Source organism: Lissotriton vulgaris, chromosome 1_2 (assembly GCF_964263255.1).
Source record: "Lissotriton vulgaris chromosome 1_2, aLisVul1.2, whole genome shotgun sequence".
Lineage (NCBI taxonomy): Eukaryota > Metazoa > Chordata > Amphibia > Caudata > Salamandridae > Lissotriton > Lissotriton vulgaris.
Genome location: NC_141686.1, coordinates 30,235,995 through 30,260,367, shown reverse-complemented (window position 1 = coordinate 30,260,367; position 24,373 = coordinate 30,235,995). Strand labels below are relative to the sequence as shown.

Here is a 24,373-nt window from a genome sequence, read left to right as displayed (position 1 = left end):
CCCATGGTCCCCTGTATCCTGCTAGTGATACACACCAGATGGCATGTATGGGCTCTGTAGTGGGACTTGAAGTTCTAGTGGCTGCAGCATCAGGGAAATCTTGCTGACTCAGATCTTAAATGGAACTGCAAAAGACCTGCAGTGCTGGCTAACAGACCGCTGTTGGGTCGGAGGTTAATCCCTCTTCACTCCCAAACCAGATTTCACAATAGTGACAGATGCGTAATTCCTGAGATGTGGTGGCCACATGGGAGAGAAGGAAGTCCGAGGACTCTAGTCTTCGGTGGGATCCAAACTCCACATCAACCTGTTGGAGCCCCAAGTGATCCGACTGGCATTAAAAGCCTTTCTGCTCTCCATCAAAAGAAGGCTAGTACAAGTGTTCATGCAGAACACCACTGCCATGTGGTACTGCAAAACCAAGAGGGGGCTGTGGACCCTTTGTCAAGAGGCCTTGCATCTCTGCACATGGCTGGAGCGGCAGGGCATTTCCCTGGTGGTTCACCACCTGGGAAGATCCCTCCACGCCAGGGTCAGCTAATTCAGCCACAGATGCATAGCAGATCACGAATGGAGGTGGCACAAGGTCTCTTGGAACAATGGGGAGAGCTTGGTTAGATCTATTCTCATCTGCCAAGAATGCACAATGTCTGCAGTTTTGTGCGCTTGCGTTTCCAAGCAGCTCTCACTCTGAGACACTTTTCATCTTGGGTGGAGCTCAGGCCTCCTTTACACCTTTCTGCCCATACCACTTGTAGGAAAGTAGGATCTGTTTTCATGGTTACCCCCACTTTATTCTGGTGTCAGTATGTTTTTCTTTTTACAAGTCTGAGTGGGATCCTGCTAATCAGGACCCCAGTCACTGTGCTTCCTCCCTAAATTTGACATGGCAAGTACTTCAGTACCTCCACAATTGGCTACTGTGTACCCCTATAGTTCCCTAGTATATAAATAAATAAATGGTACTGAGGCACCCAGAGCATAGGTACACCAGGGGTTTCCCATGGGCTGCAGAATGTATGTGCCACTCTTGAGAGACCACTCAAACTGTAACTACAGGCCTGCCATTGCAGCCTGTGTAATTTGGTGCTAGCGCCACTTACGACAGATATACGTTTTCTTCTATCTTGGGTCACAACACTTAAAACCAATAAGTCCCCCTAAGTCAGTCCTCTCAATCCTGAAGGCAGGGTGCTGGGTTATAAGTGTGTGGGTGCCCATGTATGAGCAGGACACCCCCACAAACCCCAGAGTAGATTCTCCAGGCTTTGTAAGTGTGGTCAGCCATTTTAAAACATATAGTGGCCATCCGTCACTATGCAATGGCTAACTATATAGTGGCTATGCCGAACCTGTGCATGTTTGGTATCAAACAATGTTGTAATCATACCCCAGCATTGTTACTGTTGTTGGAAGTATGATTCCATGCACTGGGAAGCTCCTACAGGGAACCCCCAGTACTCCCTGTAACAGCCTAACAGGGTCTGCCTGCAGGCTAGTGCTGCTGCCGACCACAAACACAATTCTTCCCTCCTGCTGCTGAGCGGAGCTCAAGCAGGGGGAGGTAAACACTAGGTTTCCCGTGACAGGGAGGTGTATTGAGCTGGGCTCTTGCCAGCGCAACCAGACTGCTTTGAAGGGCACATTTGGTGCCCTCCTTGCATACTACGGTTTGAGCCAGCTCAGGGAGCCCGTGGCTCCCGCTCTGGAGCAAAACTGGACAATAGAACATGGGCGTAGCCTCCCCTCTTTCTATCCCTTCCTCTGGAAGGGACCCCTGAGTCTGTCAACCGTTTCCCTAGAGTAGTTAAGGGCTTACCTGTGGGTGGCTCTTCAGATTCATTGTGAAACAAGACTCAAGCCTGAAACCACATCACTCTTCGACCTTCTGAATACTTGGAGTTCGCCTGGAACCGAGATTGCATCAAGGAAGACTCCTACTGCTCCTGGTCTCGCTGTTCTGCAGGTCTTAGTCATCATCTGTGTCTATGCTTCTTCCAGGATCTTTAACAGACCTGTGGGCCTCAAGTTTGAGGCCAGTATCCGTCGTCAGAACTACTGGGCCTGAACCCTTGTTCACTGCGTCCGCGTGCCATTGCCAAAGCTTGTTGACTCTACACTCCAGAGATCTTCAGGCTACAAAAAGCTCCCGCATCCCTTCCTGCCAAGATCAGCATCCTCACCTTATCCTCTAAATTGCAGTGAGCTGCTTGAGGTCCTCTTGCGACTCCTGTGCCCTTGGCCTGTGGGTTCTCTCCAGGGCCTTCTCCTGCTTCAGCGGCCTCCCCCGCTTTCTCCGGGTCTACTCTGACTCTCCTGCTTGTGGTGAGTCCGTTGGACCCTGCTGGTCCCAACATTGCTTCTTCATCTCTTTCCATGCCTGTTGCAGCTGCAAAAGATTGTTGATGCTCCCGCCAGACACTGACGCCCTGGTTGTTGTCTTCCCACAACTTTCGACGTGGGACAGCTCGGGCACAGCTCCTGGTCTTCTTCAGCGTCACGTGGTCCTCACAGATGCAACAACGATCACTGTCATCACTCCTCCATCTTCCATCATCGGTGGGCATTGCTCTTCTGTGCCTCCTGGTCACCTCCGAGTGGCATAGACTCTGTCCCCTCTGCTTGCAGGCCCTTCACTTCAAGAATCCGCCCTTGGATTCCACCTTATTCTTGCACAGACTTCACCAGCGACCTGTTTACTGAAGTCCTCCATTGTGGGCTATGGCAGTTTGCTGCGTCACTTCGCACATATTCACCCAGCTTCACTGGTGTTGGTATCCTGGTTCCTGGGGTATCCACTGGTGGGGTGACTCTCCAACCTCTTGTCCTCCTCAGGATCTCTTCAGGGTCCTTCCTCAAAACTGCAACCATGACTTTACTGTGGACTTCTATTGAATAAGCAGTTGTGTTTCCACTCTGCACACAGCCTCTGTGGAGTTCATGGGCACTTTTCTTTGGTGGTTTCTTGTGTCCCCTGCTCTTCTGAGTCTCCTGGTCCAAGTCCAGTTCACATTCCACTTTTTTCATATATGGTTTGGTCTCGCCTGGAGACCACTGTTTATTGCGCTTATTTACCTATTTGCAATTAAAGTATTGTTGTGCATTCATGTTGATATCTCCGGTTAGGAGATATACCAATTGGTCAGTCAGTGTTGTGTAATAAATGGACGTATTTTTATAAGAACACTGTGTGGTTCTTTTTCGTTTAACCTACACTACATGATTAGATCTGGCGAAACAAGCTGCTTAACACTCCTTCAAGATAAGCCTGAAGGCTACTCTCCACAGCCACCATTTAGAGAGCGTTCCATTAAAATCACAATAAGGCTTGTCTAGGTTAGTGCAAGGTGCTTTACTCAAACAAGTGTGCAACATATACTGAGCCAGCCTCATACACCACTCCTAACCAGAGTTATCAAGAAGATCGGCAATAACCGGCCCCAAGTCATCCTTGTGGCACTGAACTGGGCTAGAGTGTCTGGTATCTCAAGCTTCTGTACATGAGCATTGATCCTCCTATAAGGCTGCCCCTTTGGGTGGAGCTTCGATTGCAGTTTCATGGGAGGGTCCTCCACCCGAACCTGTCAACTCTTCTCCTTAGTGCGTGGAGATTGCGTAGTGGCAGTTGATAGCTTTCGACCTTCCTCCCGAAGTCTGTGATGTTATTCTAGCAGCCAGGTGTCCCTCCACCAAGAAGGTATACACCTGCCAATTGAAAAGGTTTGTATTATATTGTACACAAACGTCTATTGACCCTCTTTCTGCCTCCCTTTCTGATATTGGACTTTTTATTTTGACCATTGTCCAGCAGAGTCTGCTCTGGACACTCCGAAAGGGTATCTTTCTGCTATTTTACGACTGCCTAACCAATCCTCTTCATTTGAATCTCCCACTGTAAATTAATTTCTCCAAGGTTGTGCCTATGTACCCTCCTTCCCCTTTCATTATGCCACTGTGGGGACCGTAATTTGGTCTCACATTTCTGATGTGTGATCCCTTCAATCCTTTGCACAACTGTCCTGCATGCTGCTTACCGTCAAAACAGCCTTTCTTGTTGCTATTGGCCAGGAAGATGTGTGAGCTGCAGGCTTTATCAAACCAAGTGTTCCTTCCTACCAGTTTTTCCTGACAAACAGATGCATCACACTAGGTCCTCTCTCCTGCCAAAAGCGGAAACACTATTTCATGTGGGCCAATCTGTCTCCTTGCCCAATTTTCTACGCTCCTCCACACCCCCCTAAAGAAGAGCAGATCCACTGTGTGGACCCAAAAAGAGCATTGTCATTCTACCTTCACTTGGTGGACGACTAACTCTTCGTGGGGTTATGCTGGTGCAAAGAAAGGCCTAGCGGTGCAGAAATTGAACATTTCTCCATGAGTCTTTCTCTGCATCAAGATCTGCTACGCACTGGAAAAGAAGTAGTCTCTTAAGGCTTGAGGGCTCATTCGACTAGAGCTATGGCTGCGACCACTGCTTTAGCCTATGGAGTTCCAGTCCTGAATATTTGTCAGGCAGCAACTTGGGCATCCCTCTACACGTTTACCAAGCATTACTCCTGGGATAATCTGAAAAAACGGTTAGTGTTCGATTCCTTACCTTAGAATATCCCCAGGCGTCAGACTGGATCCGGAAAGTTTTGCGTAGCAGGACCCCTGCTCGTCGGTAGGCGTCGTCTGTGGCTCCTCGTCAGTCGTTAGCGCCGGGATGACGTTGTCGAGGCACTTAGACGCCGCCCTCACACGCTGACGTCAGTTCTTCTTTTGGGCGTGCCAGCAAGCGCAGATCCGGAAAAAGCAGTTCCCCTTAGTCACTTTTTGACTAACTTTTTCGATCTTTTTGATCCTGCTTAGTCGTAAGACTATCGGTGCCGATAGGAATGCCTGGGTTCAGGCCCTGTGCTGATTGCAGCCGACTGATGTCGGTTACCGACCCCCATCGCCGGTGCCTGTATTGCCTTGGGGCCGACCATGACAACAAGTCGTGCCCCGACTGCCGGGCCTTGACGTCGAAGGCTAGGCGGGAGCGTTCCCGTAAGCGCCTCAAGCTCCGGCAGTCGGCCCGCGCCGTTCACTGTCCAGGTCGAGGAGGAGGTTGAAGAACCAGTTGCGGGGCCACAGTCATCGAAGCTCAGCGAGTCGACACCATTCGTCGGGCTCCAAGTCCTCAGGTAAGAGGCACAAGAAGTCGAAGAAACGACATCGCTATTCTGACTGCCCCCGACTCCCCCCCCGACGCTCGCGCGATGCGGCCGGGGGTTTGGGTGACCACGCGCAGGCGCCGCTGCCAGCTCCATACCCGCCGGTCCCTCGGCTGAACGCGACGCCGTGGCTACGGAGGAGGAGGCTGCTTACAGCGTGGTGCTGACAAGGGCAGCCAAGGCCTTGGGTCTTGTGTTCCCCGTCGCGGCCATGAGGACTTACCTCCTCAACGAGGTCCTTAAACCGCAGGCAAGCTCTTCGGAGCCTCTACTGCTGTTTAGTGAGGCCCTTACTGACGTTCTGATGGGCAATTGGTTCAGGCACGCTACAGGTCCCCCTGTAGATCGGAACATGGCCAGGCGCCACCGCCCGGCCCCGGACGACCCTAGCTTTCTGTCCACGCACCCCACCCCCGAGAGCCTGGTTATCCAGGCCTCTAACTCCCAGACCGCATTCCCGACTGCACCACCTGATCGGGAATCCAAAAGGTATGAGCAGTTCGGTAAGTAGCTGTTCCCCTCGCTTAGTTTGGTGTTGCGGTCGGTCAACACCGCTTGCCTTTTGGGCCGTTATACCCACTCTCTGTGGGACACTGTCGTGGACGGGCTGTCAGCTTGCCCGGAGGAGGCCCGGGTCAAACTCGCTCAAGCCGTTGTGGAAGGGCGGGATTCAGCACGGTACTCTATCCGATGTAGGCTGGATACTACCGACTCGCTGGGCAGGGCGATTTCCACGACAGTGGCAGGTCGCCACCATGCCTGGCTTAGGTCTGCAAACTTTTCGGCTGATGTCCAGAATTCCCTCATGGACCTGCCGTTTGATGGCCGTCGCCTTTTTGGCTACAAGGCAGACAGTGCGCTTGAGCGTTTCGAGGGCTCCAGGGCTACGGCCAATTCTTTGGGCCTGTTGGGCACAGCGCCAGCAAACTTCTGCCTTTCCCTCCTTTCGTGGCCAAAGAAGGGGCACCCCCTCACATCCTGCCAGCCACGGGCCGCAGACTAACATCCAGCGCGACTGCGGACATCGTAACCGCTGTGGCAGTGCCAGGGGATAGCGGCGAGGCCTGTCTACATCCACCCCACAGCATCCGCCTCAAAGCCTTCCTAGTCCGAGCTTTCAGGCCCATTCGATGCCAGTGGGGTGCAGGGTTCGCCATCACCTCCTCCACTGGTGCTCCATTACATCGGATAGGTGGGTGCTGCCAATCGTCCGAAGGGGCTACTCCCTCCCATTCGAGGCGACCCCTCCAGCCATGCCACCGCAGTACCACCGCGTGTCGGGGGATCACTTGTAACTTCTGCAAGAGGAAGCTACGGCCCTCTTGGCCAAGGGGGCCATCGAGCGTGTTCCTGGGCCAAAAGTAGGGTGTGGTTGTTACTCCCACTACTTTCTGGTTCCCAAGAAGGGCAAGGGGGGCCTACGCTCTATCTTGGACCTGCAAAACGTCAACGGCTTCCTCCGGAAGGAGAAGTTCAAGATGCTGACCTTGGCTCAGTTCTTAGCTACCCTAGACCCAGAAGACTAGATGGTAGTTTTGGACTTGCAGGACGCATATTTTCACATCCCTGTCCTGCCGGCCCACCGGCGTTACCTGCGGTTCATGGTAGGCCGCAAGCACTTTCTGTTTACCGTGCTCCCTTTCGGCCTTACCAGCGCCCTTCGGGTGTTCACGAAAGTGATGGTGGTGGTCGCAGCCCATCTGCGCAGAATAGGGGTGTCGGTCTTCACCTATCTTGACAACTGGTTGTTGAAGACAGTCGTCAGCCACCTCCAGACTACGGCCGACCTCTTGCACCTGCTGGGGTTCTCCATCAACATGCCAAATTCACACCTGTGTCTGTCTCAGAAGCTCCTCTTCATCGGAGCGGTTCTGGACTCGGCGCAGTTTCGGGTTTATCCTCCCGAACAGCGGGTTCGGGATATTCAGGCTCTGATTCCAATCTTTCGGCCTTTATCCTGAGTCTTGGTCAGGTTGACGCTGCGGCTTCTGGGGCTGATGGCCTCCTGCAACCTTCTGGTACATCACGCCAGGTGGCAGATGCGGGCTCTGCAGTGGGACCTGAAGTTTCAGTGGGCCCAGCATCAGGGCAACCTGGCCGACCACATCCTGATCTCGGAGGGCTCTGCGAGACAGTTGCAGTGGTGGCTCACGGACCGCGATTGGGTCAACGGCAGATCCCTCTCCCTACCCCAACCGGAGCACGTAGTAGTGACGGATGCGTCCCTCCTGGGCTGGGGGAGGCCACATGGGAGAGGCGGAGATCAGAGGAATCTGGTCTCCGGCGGAGTCCTGGGTCCATATCAACCTTCTGGAGCTGCAGGCGATCCTACTTGCACTGAAGGCATTCCTTCCCTCTGTCTGGGAAAGTGTAGTGTAGGTTTTCACGAACAACACCACCTCCATGCGGTACTGCATCAAACAGGGCGGGGTGGGGTCGTGGAACCTTTGTCAGGAGGCTATGCGCCTCTGGCAATGGCTGGAAAACGAGGGCGTCACCCTGGTGGTTCAACACCTGGCAGGTTCCCTGAACGCCAGGTCGGACGAACTAAGCCGCCGGTGTATGATGGACCACAAGGTCTCTTTCAGCGATGGGGAGACCCTTGGTTAGATCTATTCGCCACCGAAGAGAACGTGCAATGTCATCAGTTCTGCGCATTGGAATTTCCAAGGCGGCACTCGCTCGGAGACGCTTTTCGTTGCGAGTGAAGTTGCTGTCTATTGTACGGCTTTCCGCCTTTTCCACTTCTGCCCAGAGTGCTGAAGAAGATCAGGTGCGACCGGGCCCAAGTCATCCTTGTGGCTCCGGACTGGGCACGAAGATACTGGTATCCCGAGCTACTCGGCATGTCAGTCGATCCCCGATTCGTCTGCCTCTTTGGGAGGACCTTCTGTCGCAGCAGCAGGGGACGGTCCTCCACCTGAACCTGTCCAGTCTCCACCTCCAGGCGTAGAGATTGAGCGGCGACAGTTGAGGCCATTTGACTTGCCTCCTGAGATCTGTGATGTGATTTTGGCAGCCAGGCGTCCCTTCACAAAATCGGTATACGCCTGGAGGTGGAACAAATTTGTGGCATGGTGCACAGCAAAGGCTGTGGATCCCCTTTCTGCCCCCTTTCAGAGGTTCTCCTCTTTCTTCTTTCTCTTGCCCAGCAGGGCTCTGCTCTGGGCTCTATTAAGGGCTACCTCTCTGCCATTTCAGCCTTTTTAAGGCTACCTGATCAGCCTTCTCTTTTCAAGTCCCCTGTTGTAAATAGATTCTTGAAGGGCATCACTCACATGTTTCCTCCTGTTCCTTTCGTGATGCCTCAGTGGGACTTGAACCTTGTTCTTACTTATTTGATGTGCGCTCCTTTCGAGCCACTTCACAATTGCCCTCTTCGTCTTCTCACTCTTACGACTGCCTTCCTGGTTGCCATCACCTCTGCCAGGAGAGTGAGTGAGCTCCAGGCTCTTTCTTCCAAACCTCCTTTCCTTTCTGTCTATCCGGACAAAGTTGTCTTGAGAACGCGTCCCTCTTTCCTGCCCAAGGTAGACACTGCCTTCCACATCGGGCAGTCCATCACCTTGCCCATCTTCTTTCCATCTCCGCATCCCTCGAAAGAGGAAGAAAGGTTCCACCTTCTGGACCCAAAATGTGCGCTCTCATTCTATCTGGACCGCACACGCCAGTTCCGGGTGGATGACCAGCTCTTTGTTGGTTACGTGGGCGCTAAGAAGGGACGGGCTGTGCACAAATGGACCATCTCTCGGTGGGTCGTGTTGTGCATCAAGGTATGCTACTCTTTGGCTAAAAAGGAGCCTCCTGTTGGCCTGAGGGCCCATTCCACTCGGGCCAAGGCGGCTACTACTGCCCTGGGCCGGGTAGTCCCCTTGCAGGACATCTGTCAGGCAGCTACGTTGGACCTCGCTGCACACGTTCGCTAGACACTACTGCCTGGACAGCCAAGTCCGGAGAGATGGCTTTTTCGGCCGTTCTGTTCTCCAGGACTTTCAGGTGTGATCTTTGGTTCGCAGACCCACCACCGGGGTTGGTATTGCAGGGGTATCTATTATAAGGTAAGGAATCTAACACTAACCTGTTTCCTTCAGATGCATAAGTTACTTACCTTTGGTAACAATATATCTGTAAGAAACAGTTGTTAGTGTTAGATTCCTTACCGCCCCACCCATCCTCCCCGTTCTGCGAACCGATATCTAGGGTTAAGGTTCTTCCCTTTGAGGGCCCTGGTTTCATGGCACCAGTGTCGGTTTTTATCATGGCTCTGCGTTCCTGGTGCGGAAAAGCTGTGTATAAGAACTGACGTCAGCGCACGAGGGCGGCGTCTAAGTGCTCCGACAACGTCATCCCGGCGCCAATGACGCCGACGCAGAGCCGCAGACGACGCCTACTGACGCACAGGGTTATTGCTATGCAAAACTTTCCAGATCCAGTCTGACGCCTGGGGATATTCTAAGGTAAGGAATCTAACACTAACTACTGTTTCTTACAGATATATCGTTACCGAAGGTAAGTAACTCGTGCGTCAGGTTGCAGTGACGGGTATTTGCCCGTACGGTCCTGCAGCACTTCTTACTCTAACCAGAGATGGTATTGCTTGGGTATCAAGTTCAAGTTCAAAAGACCTTTATTCGAATTCCTTAAAATTCATAAAAGTACCGAACATATATCATCAACAACCATAAAGTAATTAAACATACAAATAGTAAAAAATCAATATACATGTGACATACCTTTTTATGCAGTGACAATACAATATATATATTTTTAAGAACAATATGCTAATTTCCATGGTAATACTAACAAAGCTGATTTATCATGCTCATGGGTTTTCCATCATTTTGCGTGCTCGTATGGCCAGTCTTAAAAAAGAGCTGACACGAAAAGTCAGTTCATCACTATCCAAGGCAATTAACATGTTATATGGGTCTTGGAGTGTCAGTGGTCTGGATTTTTTAAAATACGGAGTTAAAAACCATTTGATATACACAGAATAAAATTTACAGAAAAATAAAAAGTGCAAATCATCCTGAATGCTCACGCCATCACAGGGACATAAGGTAGAATCAACACTATGACAATGTCCTAGTGGAAATGACAACATAAATTTTACTGTTCCTGCCCTTAAACGAAACAACAATGATCTCTCCCAGCTAGTCATAGGCAGCGAGAGATAGGGCGGTAAGGTCGGTCCACACAGTCCATTGCCTATATATTTCATTACAGTTGATTTTTGTGATTCACTTCTGAGCCTTTCATTATTGTAAAGTGCATATAGCGCATTCTTAACCTGAACTTTGTCCTGCAATTCTATAGTTGTGGGATCATTAAACAAAGTTCCTCTACCAACTTCATTCAAAGATTTTAAAACTTCAGACAACCATGGAATTCTCATTCCATGGTCGCTATTTAGACAGTCCTTTATAATATTCTGAGTAAGAGCAGCGGCTTCATTCTGCCAGATTCTGATCCAGAAGAGTGCCGGTCTTGCTCTAATAAAATCACTAATATATGGAGTGTTTAATTCATTATGACAGATGAAGGTTGATGAGGAAATTGGTACACCCAACACTTTCCTACAGAAGCGATTCTCCTCACTTTGAATGCATGGACTGTTTCTTGATCCCCATACCTCTGCTCCATACGTGGCAACAGGTGCGCACTGTAATTTAAAAATCTTTAAAATAGCCCTAGTGGCACCTATTTTCTTTGGGCGAGGGAGACTTAAAACAGAGTTGTTGGCTTTCGAGAACTTGCTCGTGGCGTGGGCCATATGCCCACTCCACGAGCCGTTCGCAGCGAAAACCAGCCCTAAATATGGGAATTTAGGGACAGATATCAATTTATCTGTGCCTAACTGTATAGTATTAAGTTTCTTTTTGCCAGGGCCACAGGACATGATAAAAGATTTTTTTAAATTAACCTTTAAATCCAGATCCTCCATGAACTTAACAAAACTATGTACAAGCAGACGAAGGGCATTTGGAGTGCGGGCCATTAGCACCGCATCGTCTGCATATAAAAGCACTGGAAGTGGTTTCCCTAAAATAAATGGGACATCTGTGGTAACTTTATTCAGACAAGTGGATAAGCCATTAATGTAGATGATGAACAACAGGGGTGCTAAAACGCACCCCTGTCTCACCCCCCTTCCTATCTCAATGGCTCCTGATACCTCTCCGCCCATCCCGATACGTACCCGTGCTCTCAGGTCCGTATGGAGATAGGCTAAGAAATTTACCAGAGTCTCATCAAGACCATTAGTTGAGAGAATGGACCAAAGCTTTGATCTATTAACAAGATCAAAGGCGGACGAGAGGTCCATAAATGCAAGGTAAGTGGGGGAGGAGCGGGCAACACTATATTTGTCAATTATCAGTTTTAAGTTTAGGCATTGCTCCACTGTTCCTACCCCACTACGGAACCCCATCTGACATGGATCTAAAAAGTCAGTGTCATTCGCCCAGTCCAGTAATCTATGAAAGATTATACGACCCAATACTTTCAAAGTATTGTCCAAAAGGGAGATAGGGCGATAGTTCGCTGGATCAGACCTATCTCCCTTTTTGTAAATAGGGACAATGATACTGGTCGCCCAAGTAGTTGGCATGGCTGTTACTGGTAAACTGTTAAAAACATTAAGGAATATGGGTGTCCACAAATCAACATCATATTTAATGATGTCAATAGGGAGACCATCTGGTCCAGGTGCTTTGTTTCCCAGGCTCTCTTTTATGGCTGTTCTAACTTCGTGCTCTAAAATTAATAGACCACCTGTTTGGTCAGGAATAGGTGGAGAATACTTCTCTTTAGGGGCTGCATAGATGTTAGAAAAATGGGTCTCCCATGCAGCACTTGTTATATTACAACTGATTTGGGTAAGTTTCTTTCCCATTTCCCGTGTTTTTCTAACAGCTGACCAGAATGGGCCGCTACCACCCAAGTTTGCGCTGATTACCAAAGAGTCCCATTGGTCGGAAAGTAAATTGGCCTTCCGTTCTGATATTTTAGCTTTGTACTGTTTCCTAGCTAACTGAACGGTTGTTTTACACCTAGGTTTCATAGAGAGAGCCTTTCTTAATTCTCTATTTGCCAGGGAACATGCCGAATCGAACCACCTTGGCTCTTTACCTTCTGTGGGTAGTGGAACAGACAAAAGGGTTTTGATGGCTGAACACAAGGTTTCAAAATCAGCAATTAGTTGATCATAGTTATTACTTAAAACTTTACAAGAGTCAATCAACTGTGGATATAGCAGTTGTACATTTGTTAAAATAGCCTCACAATTCACTCCCCTCCATTTTAACCGCAGGCCATCAATTGATGGGGTAATGTCCCTTGCACCATTTAAATTTTCAAAAATCGGACTTGGAGCAAGATCCAAAATTACAACCAGTGGATTGTGATCGCTAAGGGGTGTTTGTAAAACAGAAGTTTCCACTATACAATCTATTAGCAGTGGTGACATAAAAACATAATCAATTGTCGAACTACTGTACCCACCAATATATGTAGGAGCATGATGGGAATCATATTTATGTCCTACACTCAAAGCATCATCTAAATCAAATTCAGTGAGTAGTTTGGATAGTTCAAAACCCCTACGCTCTGCCGGGTCAAAATAAGTTTGATTAACAGATCCAGCGTTCACTGCTAATTTTGCGTTGAAATCACCCCCGATTAATATACATGACTTTTTGTCTACTGCAAGGGAACATTCCAAATTTCTTAAAACTTTAGATAATGCCAAAAAGTTCTTGTTCGGTACATGGTAAAAGTCATTATTATAAAAATTTATTAAATAAATTGTGGTCTTTGACTTCAACTTATACTCAAGAATCTGGATGTTGGGGTTAACCGGACCATCGTATTGCAGGTTTTCAATGGTGCCACCTGCAAGAATCTTGATCCCGATGAAAAGACCACCCACCGCTCGGCCAAAACATGGTTTTGGCGATGTTAAACTAAAGCAGTGATAGCCCTCAATATACAGATTACCAACAGCCCATGTTTCCTGAAACATAAGAACGTCCGCATCATTAATTATCTTAATCCATGCAGGGTCCGATAGTTTGGATTCTAATCCTGCAACATTCCAACTTAAGATTGTTAGCCCATGAGTGTTGCGATGGTTACCTGGCCTAACCCTAATACAACTACTCCCTACTTTTTCAGAAATAATATGAACAGCTGCGGGTTGATTGTCGTCAACAGTCATTAGTTCCAGTATTTCTTCAATATCAACCATAGCCTGAGCATGTACAACCGGAACCTCTGGTATATTAACTGTAGTTAGGCTATCGGTATCTTTTGTTGGCATTATATTCAGTCAGTCCTGCTCATCTATGTTGGAAAAATAGTCAAAACGATTATAAGTAGGGATGTTAAATGTTGACCTCGCTTCGCATGATGGTTGGAATGGATGAAGGTCAGAGGCAGGGTAGGATCTATCTCTATAATAGTTAACTTGCTGCATGTTTGGGAGTTGAAAATGGTGCGGAGGGTAACTAGGGGATACTAACATTGGCATCTGGTTTGGCATTTGGTTCCGCCAATTGTTATGGCCATTCAATGGACCAAAGTCCTGATTTTGTAAGAAGAGCGGCGATTTGAATCTTGCACCAAAATTCAAATCTTGAAAGGTGGTAATGGGATTGCTCTCCATGACTTGGTTCTGGGGTATCAAGTGTCTATAGAAGTACCCTAAAGGAAGGAGTGTAGTGTTGAATTCCCGGTTTGAGGGTGATGGGGCGCTTGCTAGTGTTTTCTCTGCCCACTGTGGTTTTTTAAAATTAATTATAACACAGTCACCCTCAAACTTTTTCCTGAGTGGGCCTATCCAGCCCACCCGCTGAGTATTAATAATTTCTCTTGCACCTTCTATTGGGAAGTTGCAATTTGCAATTAACCAATGTAGGGTTTTATTTTTAAGAGATGTGGGAGTTTCTTCTTGGTCCTTCCTTAGTTTGGATACATTAACTAGAACGAGGACATAAGCCCCGCATTCTGGTGGTAAATTAATGCGGGAAGGAGCATGTCTAGATGTTTTTTGTGGTGGTTGGGCCTGGATGGAACCACCTCCAGAGTTTGGGGGCTGGCCCACCGTAGGGACATTTACATGTTTTGAGATATTATCCTTCCTTATTACAGGGGCTGCCTTGTTACATCTCGCTGTTGGTTGACTGACACTTATCCCCTTCAGTGGTGCCAGGGGAGGTTTAGGTGGGATAACTGTATTTGTAGATAATACCTGAGTGACATTCAAATCGGGACCTGCTGCTTTATTAGGAGTAGGTTGACTTGTATCATTTGCAACGGTTACTTTAGCTAAGCTCTTAATTGGCCTGGTTAGTTCTGCTAGATGCTTTTCTATCCGGGTGAGCCTGCTTTCGATAGGGGATAGATAAATACCAAGAAGTTCACCCAGTTTTGCCAATATATAGTCATTCACTAATTCAGTAGGGTCGATCATTTTACCATCTTTTACTGCCAACCCTTCCATGTGTTCCGTTTCTTTTCCTTTCCCAGCCTCATACTCATGACGATCATTAGCTGTTTCCACAGTCCTGCTTATATTTGAGTTGGGGTTAGTACTGGTTTCTTCCCCTTGGTGTTTACTGACCCTAGGGGCTTTTGACGAGGGTGCGCTTTGGTTATGGTGTAATTTTTTTTGAATAGCGCCCTCACGTCTGCCCCTTACTTCCCTAACATTCTCTACTGATATAATTTCAGGTGAGGGAGTCATATGTAGGTCAGGGGTCTTCTCCAAATCTAAGCTAGTGTCTGTGTCGGAGTCTATCAGGGGAATGGAAGCAGATAGATTTACTTCATTGGGGATGGTATGAATATCAACACACGTCTTCAGTAAAGATCTATTATTAACAGCTAAAACCTGGATAGGAGTAGTAGCAGAAGCAATAAGTCCCAAAGAAGAGCGTCTTGCATGAGCAAGATCTTGTGAGACCCTACGTTCCAAAAGTGATATACCCTGATTTATGGCATCATTGGCCTTGATTATAAAATTATCAATAGGACCTGTTTTGCTAACTTTACTACTACCCCCGGCAGCTGCAGTTCTACTGCGACTTCCCCTTGGAGACATATTTCGTATTTTACGGTAGGTAGGAGTAAGTAGTAACTATAGTTATTATCACCTCATAGATCGAAGTGTAAGAACTGCGGCGATCAGTTTACAAGTTAGCAAGTGCCTGATGCCTATGATAATATATACGTGGTCCCACAGTCTATGAAACAGCAGCAACAAATAGCTGATAGTAACAGTCTGGTTATCTCCCGATCCAATAGTCTTTAGAATGGTTGGCCAAACACAGAGTCAATCAAAAAGAGGACTACCAAATACCTTATGGTGATGGCAACGTTAGGGGACTGGACCCGTCCCGTCCACCTCCGGCCGCAGACGGCCTAAGACGGCCCGCCCTCTGCCCGGGCTCAGCGCGGCGACACCCGCGCGCGTCCCGCGACGCGGGAGGTGTTCAGCGCTGATAAGCGCTGTCGGGTGCTGCGTCAGCGTCACTGGAGCGCCGAGGTGCCGGGGCTGCTGGGGGTTGTAGTGCTGCGCTACGCTGGCCGTTCCCCTCACGGCAGTAAGAAGGTGATGTTGGCCGTTCCCCTCACGGCTGGATTGACCAGGGCGTCGGCCGTTCCCCTCACGGCACACAGGTAGGTTTTCCAAGGCGTCTATTCAACTGTAGGATATATACAGCTAGATGCCTGATCAGATGACCAAGTTACTTACCTTGGGTAACACCTTATCTGTTCAAGACTATATATAGCTGCAGATTCTTTACCAACCCACCCATTCTCCCTGCTCTGCAGACAGATTTCTAGAGACAGGGATGATCCCTTTCAGGCCCCTAGTTTGGCCACACTGTGTAATGGCACTTCATGCTCCCCACTTCTGGCCTGGAAAGTCATGAAAAGTAATGGACATCAGCGTGCCTTTATAGATGACGTGGACAACACCTCGATGACACCACTCGAAGCTGATCAACACCACCTACCGAGACACTGGGCTACTGCTCATGAAAAATCTTCTGGATCCAGTCTGCCAGGTAGGGAATTTAAAAGGTAAGGAATTTGCGGGTTGATATTGTCTCTACTAGATAAGGCATTACCAAATCTAAGTAACTTGTTAGTTATTACTTAATGTGTTACAGTTAGATAGGCCCATGAAAAAAGTCCCAGACATTTAATTTGCAATTATAATTTGTCGAAAGGGCACTCAGGACATTGTGGAATTGTGCCAAGTTCCCCTTCGACAATCTTAATGTTGAATCAACATGACAATACTCTGCTCATTCAGCTATACTCTAGGCCAAAATCCACAGTACTTAAACCTCAGGGTTTTGCTTCAACAGGATAAGAACGTTGCCGACCATTTATAGATTCTTTATCGTATTTCTCGCAAGGCTGCATCTAAAAGTATTAAGAACTCAAATATAGGCCTTTCCTTATTACTCCAGCAAGATATGAAGTCAGTCTTTGTGTTTCTGTTGCCATCACTGGTTCTAGACAAGGATTCATCCCCAATTTAGGTAATTTCTTCCTCTCTCTCCCTTTTCCTATCCTTTTTTTCTTTCCTAAACATTTTGGTACATTAAGGATGATCAGTTTTTTAAAATATGTATGGGACATTTGGAAGCTCCAATAGCAACTTGGAATGTCAATTTAAATAGCACACTGAATGTTCCTTTGCAGAGATTTCATACAGTGTGAAAGAGAATCATACTGCAACAGTCTTATTTAAGCACTGAATAAATTGGAACAAGTTTGAAATTCATTCTGAAAAATGGAATCTTCACGAAATGTATTTGATTGGTTAAATAATGCTTAACTAATATATAGAAGATGATTAACCTCAATCTTGTGTCGAGTGAAAGGCTGGGATTTTCTGTTCTTTTTTTTTTATATTGTTTTTATTTCTTAATTTAGCCTGTTCCTGTTGCACGTAAACTCTCTGCCCGTGAGCAACGAGACTGTGAAGTGATTGAGCGGTTAATTAAATCTTACTTCCTTATTGTCCGAAAGAACATTCAAGACAGGTGAGGAAGTTTTTTTTATTTTTTTTGCAAATGCTAAGCTATTGCTAAGACCCACAAAACGCACAAAAAAGTCTCCCCAAATCTAGTCATTGGACCACTATGACAAAACCATTTTGGGCCTCCAAGGGAATGCAAGAGTTACTGGGGCTCAATCGAGTGGGTTAAAGCCTTTTGTCCATTATATCCCCAGAGCTGAACTACTTTGGTTACTTAAAGCTGAGCACACAGTACACTCTTTCAGCATTTGACTTTCAAGGTAGTGAGGTGCGTAGTCCAAGGGAGATAATGTGGATGTAGAGATGCCAAACCCATCACTCATATAATAGAACGTAGTAACAGCTGTCCTTCGCAGTACTTTAGCTTTATAAAGAAGGATGGGTAGTTGGATAACCACACCTACGTAATACAACACAAATTATGCAAGAGAACACAGTTTTCTAGTAAGGTGCTAGAAGGAGGGCAGTTGCGAGTAAATGGCAGATGCAGGATCTCATTGGGAAATGCAAGCAGGCTACTGTGTATAAGACCTACAAGTCAGCTTCTTAATGGTACCTGGTTTCCTGGCAGTTCGAAATGCAATCTAGTGCATTTTCCCTAATTTAAAGTGATTATTTGGATTAATATACTCTTATTGACCTTTTAATGCTTCTTGTTTCCCCATTTGTCCTCTTTTCTCTCTCTAGTTAGTTAGACTTTTTTTTACTTCCTTTGCTTTTATTTTGATTTTCTTTACCTCTTCCGATCCCTGCACTATTTTATGTAAAGATCCTCCATCCAAATGCAGACAAAGCCACCCCTCATATGTTAAAAAAAATAGTTTCATACAGTACTAAATTCAATTAACATATTAGATATTTTTGCCAATAAAGTGCTTACTCGAAACAGTATTTTTCTCTCATCTGTGCGAAAGCTGCATAAAGTACTATATTTAAAAATCCCCAAAAGAAGGGGGTGGGGGGGGGGGAGACATAAAAAAGAAGAGAGAAATGGGGGGGGACAAGCCCTCCTTTTAAGAGAACCTACAACAGAGGTAAATAAAGAGGATTAATAATAAATGTCTGAGAATATTTCTGTTCAAAGTCAGTTCTACCACTATTCACAAATAACTCCCATTCCTACTGTTGTTCGTTTATAATTTTTCATAAAGTGCAATGAGGAAAGAGGTATTAAGATCATCTATTTTCATAAATGTAAATTCCTATTTGCAGTTTGTCCCTTCCCACATTGCCTCCTCATTTTCCATATTTTTACTCAATCTCCTTATTAGAGTGAAAATCTAAAAAAAATTCTCCAGTCTTCCTTTCTTTTTTTGTACCTGCACCACATAAGTGGAAGAACAAGGAGAGATTGCATGGTTTTTCTGTCCTTTTATTCCTTCTTTAAAGATGAATATATAACTCTGCATCTGTGTTCAGTCCATAGAGAATTTCGGTACCCATCAATAGTATTTTTCGGATTCTTCTTGGTGAAGTACCAATATCCAATTGCATCCTCACGGTCGTTCCATAACATGTTTTATGCCATAGTACTTTATATTTTCCAATCTTCCATCATGCATTTCCCAAACATGTTTGCCACAGCATATTGGAAGTCCTAGTTTTTTTTTTATGGCTCCCAGGTGTTGCAAAATACAGAGCTTTAATTTGATGATGCTACTACCCACGTATTTCATTCAACAGATGCATTCCAGGACATACACTACTGATTCCATTTCACATGTAATTCTCTCCTGTATTTTGTTCTTTTTCCCATTTATAGTATCAGTCTGTTATATTCTGACCATATTTGCAAGCTTTACATTTAGTACATTTGAAAAAGCCTTCCTTTTAATTCAAGAGCCAGTTACCCTGCTTCCCAACTGGTTTCATGTAGCTTCACTTAAGGAGATCTCCTAGAGAGGGAGCATTTCTGTAAGTGATATTTAGTGATCCAGGAAGTACCTTTCAAATCCTCATCCAGTTGCAAACATTTTACAACTGTCCCTTAACAGGTTTCTTACTTTTCCACTGGATGTATTGTAATCTGCAATGTACCTGATGGTCTGTCTTTCAGTCTTACATCTCTCATCTTTGCCTTTAGTCATTAGTAAAATTTCACGTTTTTTAGATTCAGCTCTATTTAGGGCACCATTCAGGCCCATCACTGGATATCCTTTTGTCTGCAATCTTTCAAGCATTTCCAAGTCTTACCCTTAGGAACTCTCCATAAGGGACACTCCATTGCAGTGTTAGGGGATGTCCACTATTAGCATATGGTATACTGTTTGTACTCGTGGGTGTTCTACACCGTTTGGGACACATTTTCTATACCCCTATATAGAATTTGATATTTAAAAAAGTTATCTTTGTCCTGAATATCAAAAGTGAATTTCAAGTTCAAGTATTTCTGATTCAAAATTTTTGAAAAATCGGTCTGTCAGGTTTTTCACCTTCCCTTATTAAGCAAAGGTCATCTATAAAATGGACCCACACAATCATTCTCTCCATATTCAATTTGTTCTGTTCACTCCCGGCAATTTCTGCTTCCCTACGACCCATTAAAAAGATTCACGTATGTGGTTGCGAATGATGTACCCATGGCCGTTGCTTTTAAAAAATATATATTGTTAAATAAAAAAACATTATGATGAAGACAGAAATTGATTCAATACAGCAACATATTGGAGTGTTCTAGCAGAGAGAATTATGCAAGCCTGTAAAAAATATTCAGACGCTTCAATGTCATCTGAATGTTGAATCTAGGTGTATGAGACAACATCCACTGTAGCTATCAAATACTTTGATTTCCAGGGTAACTAATTTATTCTATTTGAAAAATACTGCGAGTCCCGCAGATAAGATTCTTTACGTATGGGAAGAGAAATATTTCAATAAATCTTGATGTATTTTCCAATAGTGCACATATTGAGCTATCGGTCTGCCCAGGTGATCTACTGTGTCTTTTTGCACATTTTGAAGAAAGTAAATTGTTGGCATGATTGGATGAGTGATTTTTAAATAGTCTTAAGTTCTAGTTAGTTCAGGTAACCGTAACTGCTGAATTTCAATGGTTTTTCACAAGTGAAATCCGATCCCAACTATAACGTCCATCTAACCTTTGGTTTATCCAGTGAAATGAAATATAATATATATATGTGTGTGTGTGTATGTATTTCTATATATGTGTATCTATATATATATATATATATATATATATATATATATATATATATGTGTGTGTGTGTGTGTATATGTGTATCTATATATGTGTGTATGTATATATGTGTCTATGTATATGTGTATCTATATATGTGTGTGGGTGTATATGTGTATCTCTCTATATATATATATATATATATATATATATATATGTATATATATATATGTATATATATGTATATCTATGTATGTGTGTGGGTGTATATGTGTATATATATTTTCGCACTCGTTTCCTCACAGCGACGCGCCCACCATCCAGAGCCCATCAAAAGGAAGACCCAGAGTGCAGGTGAGTTTTTTAATCTTCAGCACACCACGCCAGCATAACGTTTCGGCCTTCGCAGAGGCCTTGATATATATATAGATATATATATATGTATATATATATATGCATATGTGTGTGTGAATGTTTGTGTGCATGTGTGTATGCATATGTATGTGTGTGTATATGTGTGCGTATGTGTGTGTGCATATATGTGTATATATATGTGTTTGTGTATATATATCTGTGTGTGTGCATATATGTGTGTGTGTGTGTGCATATATATGTGTGTGTGTTTGCATATATATATATGTGTGTGTGTGTGCATATATATGTGTTGGCAGCCATCTTGTGCCTCAGTAACCGAGGCACAAGAAAACAGGGAAATAAACGCAAAAAACAAGAAAAGGGGGCAGAGTAGAAACACCCTGTCCCCCTATGCCTGCTCAGGAGGACCCCCAGGGCCCAAAAACATTACAAAAAAAAAGAAATTGGCCGAATTATCGCTAGGTGCATGAATCCGGCCGAAAATGTAAAAAAAACAAAGCACAGGCTTCCGCGCTAAGTATAATTAAGTCCTCAGGTGGGCCAGGTCCCGGGGGCATGCAGAAATAATGCGGGGCCCAGGGGGACCGCCACCCACCCTCCGGGGCTTTGATAAAATATTTGCAAGGGGCTCACAGCCTCCCCCCCCTCGGGCTTGTTTTTCTAACTCCTTCCATGCTCAGGACGGCTCCCTGCAGTGATGAGTCACAGTAGGTGTGTGCTCATGACGGCCGGGAGTCGTCCGAATGTTGCCGCTACGCCCACACGCGATTAATTCCTCGCCTGTGTGATAGAATTAAACATTGGGCGGAGTTCAGATGGCTCCCGGCTGTCATGAGCACACGCCTACTGTGACTCATGACGGCCGGGAGCCGTCCTGAGTATCCGAGCGCCATGCCCAGCCCCACCCCCCTTGCACCACGGCGGAATTTGCCCTGCGGCGAAGGGGTTAAAGGTTGGGGGGGGCCTCCAATGTCCCACCAAGCCCCGGGGACCACCACCCCCAGGGCTTTCAATAAATATTTGTGGGGGGGCACACTCTCAACCCCCCCGCAGCCCCGCGGACCGAGACCCCCGGGGCTTCTTTATTTAAAAAAATATATACCTGCGTGGGTGAGCTACAGCCTCCCACACGCCCCGGTGTACCGCCACCTCCCTGGGGCACTATAATGCAAATATGGGTGTCTGTTACGGACTCCCGGGGACCAACACCTCCCAGGGCTGTGCATTGGTATTGGTTGGGAGGGGGGCCGCCACTGGAGCCCTTCATGGCCCTGGGGACCGCGTGCGCACAAATAATAGTTAGTAGAACTAACTATAACGAACGAATTTCAATTGTTTTGTACGAGTGAAATGTCCAGCTAACTAGAACGGCACTGAAACCTTTGTTTTTTTCTGTGAATTTCAAAGGTTTTTTAAATGACAATTTTTAAATGTAATAATAGTTATATTTATTTTTTAATACTGATTTTTCAATTTTTTTTCAACTATTTATTTTTACATATTTTATTTTTTAAATTACATATTTTTAATATATTTGGAAAAAAATATTTTTTTAAATATTGAAACAAGTATTATTTTTTTTGTTTTATATTTTTATTTTAATATGTTTATATTATCTTCTTGTTTTTTTTCCCCATTTTTTGGGGGAGTCGCACACCCAAAGCGTACCTTTCTCGATACCTGCGCGGAAGCTTGCCGCCATTTTAGGAATGTTGAGAAGGATCCGCGTAGGGTGTGCAACGGGTGCGTATTTTCCTGCACGATTGCTATGCGACCGGTATGCGACTCAAGGCGCATTTGCGACACGTGCATTACTTTACGCGACGCTCGCTCAGTTCCGCATGACGTCTTATACATGTTTGACACGGGTGCGTGACTCCCGCAAAATTTTTAAATGTCTAAAATTATATATACATATATATGTATTTAATATACATATTAGGGCATGACATTATCTAAGCTAATCATAAAATAATATATTTTTACTTTTAATAAACTTTTATTACTTTTAAATGCAATTTTGCAAAGTTGCCTTGGGTGCGTGCTGCCTGTGCGCACGGTGCGCGGACCCCATATGACCTGAAAAAAAAAGATTTGATTGGTTCATAACATTTCCTATTGTAACTATTGAAGGGCCCCACCCATTTCAATCATTCGTCTTAGAGCTTCTTTGGAGACACATCTCTCAGCTGAGAACTTTTTTGGGATCATTTCTTTTGTGCTATTTTCCAAATCCAGGACACAATGGCTTCAGGTCAGCAGCCACCACAAGAATCTGACCATTCTTCAGTGGAAGAATTTGTTGCTGAACATCCACATCCTCAGAGACCTACATCAGTGGTCTGGAAGTTATTTACATTCCCAGAAGGCCAAAAAAAGGTTAATGCCACGAAAGTCACCTGTAAAATTTGTGAAAGGGTTCTATCAAGAGGCAGTGCCGATAAGTATTCCTGCGGTACTGCCAGTATGTATGAACATCTCAAGACTCTTCACCCTGTGAATCTGGCTCGGGAGGAGTGCAGGAGACTAAAAGACAACTCTCCACCTGCAGTGCCTAGTACTTAGGGCACTTTCTCATCACCAGCACGTTCGGACATACAACCAGAATTTTCTCAACTTAAGATGCACTGCATCAAATGCAACCAGCTTCTCTGCTATGGAGTGCAGTCTGTGGCCTTAGTCTGTACAGCAGACTTTTTTGTTTTTTTCTGGGCTGGTAAATCCTGAAGTTGACTGTTTTTTTCCTCCTTTTTTCTTTTGAAAAAAAATAATCACCAAATCGTTCAAAAAAACTACAAAAAAAATATAAAACAAGTTATTTTCAGAACTAACTTCTCTGGTTAAAGAAATAGCTATATTTGTATGATAGTGTGTGAAAGTTTTGTTAAATGTATGCATAGTGCATAATTGACTGAAAGAGTGCATTAGTAGTGTATGGTGGATGTATAAGTGCAGAACTATAAGGAAGTGCTGCAGCATGACACTGTTAGCCCATTAGCTGGAGTGTGCTATGGTACGTCCGAAGCACAGGGATGCAACATATGTACATAAATATGTTTCAAGTCTATGCTTCTCTCTGCAATGCTGCTTAAACTGCAACCATGCGGTGACACAGGCACCCTTGCACCATGGTGCAAAGGCATCTGTGTCATGCTGAGTTTTTTTTTGTGCAGGAAGACACACCTTCCTGCACAAAAACAATCAGTGAAGGCATTTTTCTCCTTCAGTGTATGCTGTGCAATGCAGCATATATTGAAAGAGAAAAAATGACGAGAAATGAAAACAACTCTCCTTGTTGTGCCTTGCTGCACCAACTGGAAGATGGTGCAGCATTCACACACATCTCCAGATTTATGATAAATCTGGAGATGTCTTGTTCTATGTGTGTTGTGTGCAAACACGCACAGCAACACCTATGGAACGCCCCTTGAACGCAAAGTGGTGTGTATGATGAGGTTGTATTTATATGGAGAAGAAAAGCTACACAGAGTGCCTTTTCCTCTCCTTGTAAATATGAAGGAGCGTCTGACGCCATCACTATGTTACAAAAAGGACATATTGTTGGTACAGGATGCTTCTAAATCTACCCCATAAGTGCTTAGGTAT

At 45.5% G+C, this 24,373-nt stretch overlaps 1 protein-coding gene across 4 annotated transcripts in view; it reads left to right on the top strand.

Moving 5' to 3' along the window:
- Positions 1–24,373, top strand: part of DNM1L (dynamin 1L) — an 829,340-nt gene that overhangs the window by 690,711 nt on the left and 114,256 nt on the right. For all 4 annotated transcript variants that reach the window (XM_086952767.1, XM_086952765.1, XM_086952764.1 and 1 more), the window contains one exon: positions 17,151–17,260. In XM_086952767.1, coding sequence (XP_086808893.1) covers positions 17,151–17,260 — 110 coding nt within the window. The remainder of the gene's footprint in view (positions 1–17,150; positions 17,261–24,373) is intronic.